We start from the raw sequence: 7608 nt of genomic DNA, 5'->3' as shown, positions 1-7608 counted from the left end.
CAAGCTAGAACATAATGGAGCATAGACATTGATGGTGCTTAGTTTGTCAAGTTGTACTCAATAAATATTTGATTATCAATTTAGTAACCTTGTGATTTCTTAAACCATGCTCTAAAAATTTGTTTGACAGCATAGATAGCTTTCTTAAACATTCTAAAAAATTTCAAGTTTACAATGGAAATAACGCTCTAACAATTCACAGAACCTAAACATTCTAAAAACACTAAATCTAAGAATTTATTTATGGTAAAGAATCTAAGCTTGTTGCACATGAAATATAATGAATCTGGAATGCAAATGCTAAACACACTAGGAGTTGAAGTCTTATGAAAGGTCATGTGCAAGAAAAGGTGAGGAGGTCCCCCTGAGGTTTAATCTTAACAACTTAGCATCTAATATTTGGACGCTAAATTTAATGCAGGCTGATAACTTTGACTCTGAAATCTACAATATCCACAGTTCACACATGATTACAGTACACTCTTCTTCATAGCAAACAACATAGAGTAGGAATCTACTACTCTGAAGGATCAAATGAGTTGTTGCTCAAGTCCCTGTAAATGAAATCAGGTATACATAATCTCCCATTTCACCAAATGGAAAATCAAGCTAGTCCTGAAATGGCTTATTCTCACATATTGTAGAGGGCATGCATTCCAGTCATATTTGGTATCATTCCTGTTAGCTCGTTGTTTGCAAAGTTTCTAGGACAAAGGCAAGTAAGGATCAGTTTCTCAAGCTCAGAAGTTATTTGATCTAATTGATTCTAGAAATCACTTACAGCACTTTGAGTCTTGTCAGATTGCTGATACTTTGAGGAACTGGTCCAATCAAATTATTGCGGTCTAGCCATCTAAGAAAAGTGCAAGAACGATATAAACAAACAGTTTGATGAAAAGGAAATTAATAGCAAGCACTCACAAAACTTTGAGTTTCTGAAGAATTCCAATTGATTCTGGAATAACCCCAGAAAGGTTATTGCTGTCAAACAGATTGAATGCAAACAAGAAGTTAGTATGCAGAGAGCCTATTACAAGGAAGCTTCAGGTGGCAATAGAGCTGATATATCTTACATATGTTTAACATTCATGCTAGAGCTGAAAAGGCTCAGTGGAATTGGACCTGAGAGATGATTCTTGTTCAAGTGTCTGATAAGAACATATTTCATCATCGTTAATTCTTCACCACGTAAGTTTTTATTTGATCATGCATGGAAAACTGAGGTGATTGTTTGCCAGGTCTAGCCATACGAGGTCGGCGAGCCTACCCAGGGATGCATGTATTCTACTAGTAAAATGGTTTGCATTTAATGATCTGTGACACAGGTTGAGGTGGGAATCATCAGACTCTTGTTCCTCAGCTAGCAAAAATAGTAAGACAGTGGAAATTACATCCTTACAAGGTCTGGAGCTGGGATAGATTGCCTAGTTCAACAGGAATAGTACCACTGAACTTGCAACCAATCAGTATCCTGAGAAGCAGTTCAGAGAGCATCTAGGTTATGTTTGTAGTTGAACACTATAATTCAAGAAATGAATGATGAGATAGAGAAGTTGCTGATGGACTCACAGAGTCTGGAGCTTCTTCAAATTTCCAATACTAGGTGGAAGTTGGCCGTTGAGATATTTGTTATTGGAAAAGTCTTTGAATAAATTGGTGGCACAATCCACAAACTTGAGGTTCAGAAACTAAAACTTATGGCAAGTATTTGAAGGATTGGATTTAGTATACTAAACTTACATGAGCTGCAATTCAGTAAGATCTCCTGTAGCATTACTTAGTGTACCCTTAATGCCCATGTTGAATAGCTTCCTGAAAGAGAAAATAGATGAATTGAAATTCTACCAGTTTATTAAAATTTCAGCACAGTTTGAGATAAACTCATAGCTCTGTGACCCTTATTGAGTTGCTATAATTAACTCCATCCCAATTACCACACGGATCATCTGAGTGCCTCCAACTCGAAGGTCCATTTTTCCATTCACCAGAAAGAGATCTGAGAGCATAGACTGCCATATTTTAGGGTTGATAGTTAGTTCATTAGCAGATTCATGGCAGCAACTCTTTTCTTCTCCTTAAACTGTGCTAATTCGTTTCGTAGAATCGGGAAAAGAAAAAAGAACAGTACCATCCTGTGGATCCGTGCTACAGGAGCCAAGTTGCTGATCAAGCAGCCACATGAACAGCAGAAGCAAGAATTTTGTACAAGCCATGACTGCAACAAAGAGAGACCAAGTTTTTGTTTACTTCTTTCCTTTTTAGACTCTGCAAACAATCATAAAACATAAGCCTATTAAGATCTCAAACCTCTCTAGAGCCGACAGTACTTCTTGAGCATGAGATGAAGAAAAATTTTAGGGGCTTGAAGAAGCATGGAGACATAAAACTTGTCCAATTGTGAATACTGAAGACACCATATGATTGGCCAAGACATTATTAGGAGACATTATTAGGCCTCGAGTCACTACTCTGGTACACCAAACACTCTTACCCACCTAAAGAAGCAACTATCACAAGTAACACAAAAGGAACCAAATGAGAGATACAAACAAAAAGGACAACAAGAATAAGAGAATCCACTCAGAAGTCAGAACCAAGCGCGAAATGCAGAAAAATTCTAACAAATCAGAGGTGCTGCATAATTGCTGAAAAAAGAACAGAGGTGCTGTATAATTGCTGAAAAAAGAACAAAGGTGCTGCATAATTGCTGAAAAAAGAGTAATTATGCAGAGAGGAAAGGGAAAGGATGGAGTGCGAACCGATGGTGGGAGAGAGGTCGACCACGAGGTTGTTAGAGATGAAGGAGACGAGGAGGCTGCTCTTGCCGACGCCAGTGTCGCCGATCAGGAGTATCTTGAAGGAGTAAAGGCAGCTAACGCCAGGCCCAGAGGAGGAACTCATCATCATCCCAAAAGCAAACAATGCAAAGCGATGATCGAGCACCAAAACAACAACGGGGCAGAAATAAGAGATTCAGATTAAAGAAAACAAAAGCAAATATAAAGATAGAATTAGGGAAGAAGAAAGGTGGTGAGGTCGGAAGGAAGAATAAAAAAGAAACACTGAAAAAGAGAAAGAGGTAGAAGAAGAGGTTCAAAGGTGCGACCTTGTTGAACCAGATCCCACGGGCGGACTGGATTGCGTGGTGGAGGTCGGAAAACGACGAGGCAGAGGCGAGCTCCTTGGCGAAACGCTTGCTACCACAACACCGTAGCACATCCTCCTCCGTCCACGAAAAAGATGCCATCTTTCGTAGATCTAGGAAGGGGAAGAGGGGGATGAGGCAAAGAGAAAAGTGGTGGAGGCGTCGCGATGGTATACGGTGGACGGCACGATATAGGTTTAGGTTTAGAGGGAAGAGTGAAGTGTTACAAATTTTGGCTAAGTATTGGTGGGAAAATTAAATTATTTTATTTTATCATAGACACTGGGTTTTAAAAACCACTGTTAAAATAGGTATCTATTAACGAAAAAAAGACGCTCATAGACATCGGCTTAAAAAACCGATGTCTATGAGCGAAAATCTGCGCTTATAGACACCGATTTTTAGAAAAACCGGTGTAAAATACTCAAAGACATCGGTTTTTGCTTAAAACCATTGTTGTTCCACCGATGTCTATGAGGATTTTTCTTGTAGTGAGTTTTAACATCCATTTGCCAAATCTCGTAGTCCTCGTAAGTTGCTATAGCTAGCAAAATTCTAATGGACTTAAGCATTGCAATGGGCAAAAATGTTTCATCATAGTCAATTCCTTGACGTTGATTGAAACCCTTTGCCACAAGTATAGCTTTATAGGTACTTATGTTCCCATCCATGTCAATCTTTTTCTTAAAGATCCATTTGCACCCTATGGGTTTTACCCCAATTGGCACATCAACCAACTCCCAAACTTGGTTGGTGTACATGGAGCCCATTTTAGATTTCATGGCTTCCAACCATTTCTCAGAATCATTTGAAACAACTGCTTCCTCGTAAGTCGACGGTTCATCATCTTCGATGAGTAGCACTTCCTCATCTTGGGTTACCAACCAACCATATATCTGTTTGGCTCTCGGTGTATTCTTGTAGACTTACGTTGATCTCATGTTTCTTGAGCAGTCTCGGATGAAGGAGACACTTGTACTTGTACTTGTGGCACTGTCTCATTATCCAACTGTTCATCTTCCAACCTGTTTCCAGAGTCTATAATTTTTTCAAGACTTACTTTACTCCCACTACTTTCTTTAGAAATAAATTCTTTTTCTAAGAAAGTAGCATATCGAGCAACAATAACTTTGTGCTCACTTGGGAGATAAAAATAATATCTCATTGTAGCTTTGGAATAACCTATAAATGTACATTTTATGGATTTTGCTACAAGCTTATTAGAATTTTCATTCTTCACATAAGCATCACAACCCTATATCTTAAGATAAGACAAATTTGGTTTGTTTCCAAACCATAATTCATAAGAAGTCTTATCTACAGTCTTGGTTGGAACTCGATTAAGTGTGTGTGCTGTTGTTTCTAAGGCATAGCCCCAAAATGACATTGGAAGACTTGCATGACTCATCATTGATTCAACCATATCCATAAGTATGCAATTTCTCCTTTCTGAAAAACCATTCCACTTCGGAGTTCTAGGAGGTGTAAGTTGAGAAATTATCCCACATTCTTTTAGGTAATCAATGAACTCTTGGCTTAGATACTTACCACCTCAATCACTCCGAAACCTTAATCTTCTTGCCACATTGATTTTCTACCTCATTCTTGAACTCCTTAAACTTGTCTTATGTCTCATTAAGTAGACATATCCATATTTACTTAAATCGTAAGTAAAAGTCACGAAGTAGGTATACGCTCCTTTAGCCTGAACTTGCAATGACCCACAAACATCACTATGTATGAGTTCTAGTGGTTCCTTTTCTTGTTCACCTATCTTGGTGAATGACATCTTGGTCATTTTGCATTGTAAATATGCTTCACATGTATCTATGGGCTCTAATTCGAAAGAGTCCAAATACCCATTACTGAGTAATCTAGCGATGCATTTCTGGGTTATATGACCAAGTCTACAGTGCCAGAGATATGTTAAGTTTGAGTCATGTAATTTCTGTTTCTTACTTTCAATATAATAAATTGGTTCATCTAAGTTAAGAACATAGAGATCATTATTCAATGAACCATTCCCATAGAATATATTATTCAAATAAAAGGAACATAACTTGTCCTTGAATTGAAATACAAATCCCTTGGTGTCTAAACTCGACACCGAAATGATATTCTTTGAGAAACTAGGAACAAAGTAACAGTTTTCTAAATTCAAAACAAGTCCACTAGACAAATTTATTGAATAGGTTCCTACAACTAACGCAACAACTCTCGCTCCATTAGCTACTTGTAGGTCCATTTCTCCCTTGGACAACCGTTTGCAGTCATTTAGACCCTGCATGTTTTCACAAATGTGAGAACTACTTCTAAAATCTATGACCCATGATGAAGAAATAGAAAGATTGCACTCTATCAAAAAGATACATGAAGCATCCGCTCCACTGACATTCTTCTTCATGAAAATATAGCAGCTTTTCTTCCAGTGACCTTTCTTGCCACAATGGAAGCACATGACCTCCTTCTCATCAGATTGGGGTACTTGCATCCCTTTCTTAAGATTCTTCTGGACTTGATATCTAGGATTCTTCACTACATCGGCCTTGGTATTAAACTTCCCGGTGCTAGGGCGCTTGTTGGTCTTTTGACCATCATTGCATGCAATGAAGGATTTACCTTCATATCCTTCTCAACAATTTTCAGCATTACCATCAGATCAGTCAAACTCTTGTCCATGTTGTTCATGTTGAAATTTAACATGAACTAGGAAAATGATGGAGGTAGTGACAACAAGATTAGGTCAACAGCCAAGTCCTGGTCCAACTTGGAACCTAAGCCCTCGAGCCTCTCTATGTACCCGATCATCTTGAGTACATGAGACCCAACTTGGTTTCCTTCCTCTAGCTTGGTATGAAATAGTGCTCAAGAGGTTTCATACCTCTCTACTCTCACACTCTCTTGGAAGAGCTCACACAAGTGTTGATCAATCTCCCTAGCACTCATGTTCTCATGCTGTCTCTGCAACTCGGGAGACATAGAAGACAATATGATGCATTGCATATCCAGTGCATCTTCCATATACTGAGAATAATATGACTGATCTTCGTATGAAGCATTGGGTGTAGGCTCTTTCAGTGGTTCATCTTCGAGCACGTAAATTTTTCTCTCGTGTCTTAAGATGATTTTTAGTTTCTTATACCAATCTAGGTAGTTGGAACCGAGGAGGATATTCTCTTTCTCGAGAATACTTCACAGTGATAAGGTACTTGTGTTTGTCATCTAAAATTTAAAGCAGAGTTTTAGTATTTATGTAATATATTTAATAAAAGTCTTTTATAACTCTTATTATTTTATTCAAGTCCAATAGCCCTCACTGTTAGAATCGGGAATTGGTTGGTAATAATTCCTAATAAGACCGAAACCCTGAATCATATAGAATGCACACAGCTGAGTTGTACCTACATGCTACATTCATCAAGTAGGCCTTAACTTGCCAATCATAAATCTATGTGACTTTCGATATGTTCTTGTTGAGCCTTATATTCTCAACACTTGCCCCTCAAATCAGTTAACCTTAGCTATGCTAAATAAGTCAATGAATTTGAGTTAAGTCAACCCACTAATAATTATGATAAATTATAGATGTTTTGACACAATCCCACAGCTGAGTTGTACCGACTTATGTAAAAACTCTAATTATCATCATAGTTATTAGTGGAGGGCTTTTAATATATCTTGACTTTAATATATTTAAGGGATTTTATAATTATTAAAATGTCTCACCATAATTAACTTCTTGTGTATTTGCACAATCTCATTATGAGATTTATCTCCATTAATCCTCTTAGTCTTTTAAGACAAATAGGTATCGGAGATTTTAACATGTTAATCTACTTAGACCATAAGGAATTTATATCTAAATTACAACATGTATTGATTTATAGGTTTTAGACAAAATTCATTTCTATCATGAAATGTTACGGCATATAACTTGAAATAAAGAAATTAAGATTTCTTTGAAATCTCTCGAAACACTGATTTCTCAAATAAATTTTCAAGAATCGGTTTAATACTATATGATCCAACCACGAATTGGCTCTGATACCACTATTCGGTTCGGAGCGTAGTGAAAGACATATATTAAATCATGGATCTTTTAGTGGTACATATAGTTTTACACATAATAACATAAAAAATATACCTTGAGTCCTTGATAGGCTTGAATGATATTACAGACAGATTATTGGTGCGGGAAGCATCCGACGATCGAACCTGAGTTTTGATAATGGCAAAGGATTCAAAGTTAAGGTTTGTGGTGATCTAACATGTTGAATAAGTGTTTCAGGAAAGTCCTAGCTACGGTTAGGCAAAGGGAAAATCCTAAGGGGTGGTAACCTTAGGTCCTAGGGGGCGGTAACCCTAGGTGAAGGAAAATCCTAAGGGGTGGTAACCTTAGGTCCTAGGGGGTGGTAACCCTAGGTGGAGGAAAACCCTAAGGGGCGGCAACCTTAGGTCCTAGG

General features: G+C 37.7%; 1 protein-coding gene across 1 annotated transcript; it reads right to left on the bottom strand.

The window, feature by feature from the left end:
• Positions 1-1898: 1898 nt before the first annotated feature.
• LOC122003794 lies at positions 1899-2925 on the bottom strand. The gene is made up of 3 exons (XM_042558810.1): positions 2760-2925; positions 2129-2265; positions 1899-2009 (listed from the first exon to the last, which is right to left on the bottom strand). The coding sequence occupies exons 1-3, from the start codon at positions 2905-2907 to the stop codon at positions 1899-1901; spliced, it is 396 nt and encodes a 131-aa protein (XP_042414744.1). The 5' UTR covers positions 2908-2925.
• Between the last annotated feature and the right edge of the window lie 4683 nt (positions 2926-7608).

Source organism: Zingiber officinale, chromosome 7B (assembly GCF_018446385.1).
Source record: "Zingiber officinale cultivar Zhangliang chromosome 7B, Zo_v1.1, whole genome shotgun sequence".
Classification (NCBI taxonomy): domain Eukaryota; kingdom Viridiplantae; phylum Streptophyta; class Magnoliopsida; order Zingiberales; family Zingiberaceae; genus Zingiber; species Zingiber officinale.
Note: the sequence above shows the minus strand (reverse complement) of the source record. Positions and strands in the feature narration are given on the sequence as shown.

Excerpts from the sequence above, each read along its gene's own strand:
- LOC122003794 (XM_042558810.1), bottom strand. The coding sequence starts at position 2,907 with ATGATGATGAGTTCCTCCTCTGGGCCTGGCGTTAGCTGCCTTTACTCC. Across the intron at positions 2,266-2,759 it reads CGACCTCTCTCCCACCATCG|AGTCTAAAAAGGAAAGAAGT; the intron begins GTTCGCACTCCA and ends GATTGTTTGCAG. Across the intron at positions 2,010-2,128 it reads TAGCACGGATCCACAGGATG|TCTATGCTCTCAGATCTCTT; the intron begins GTACTGTTCTTT and ends AAAATATGGCAG.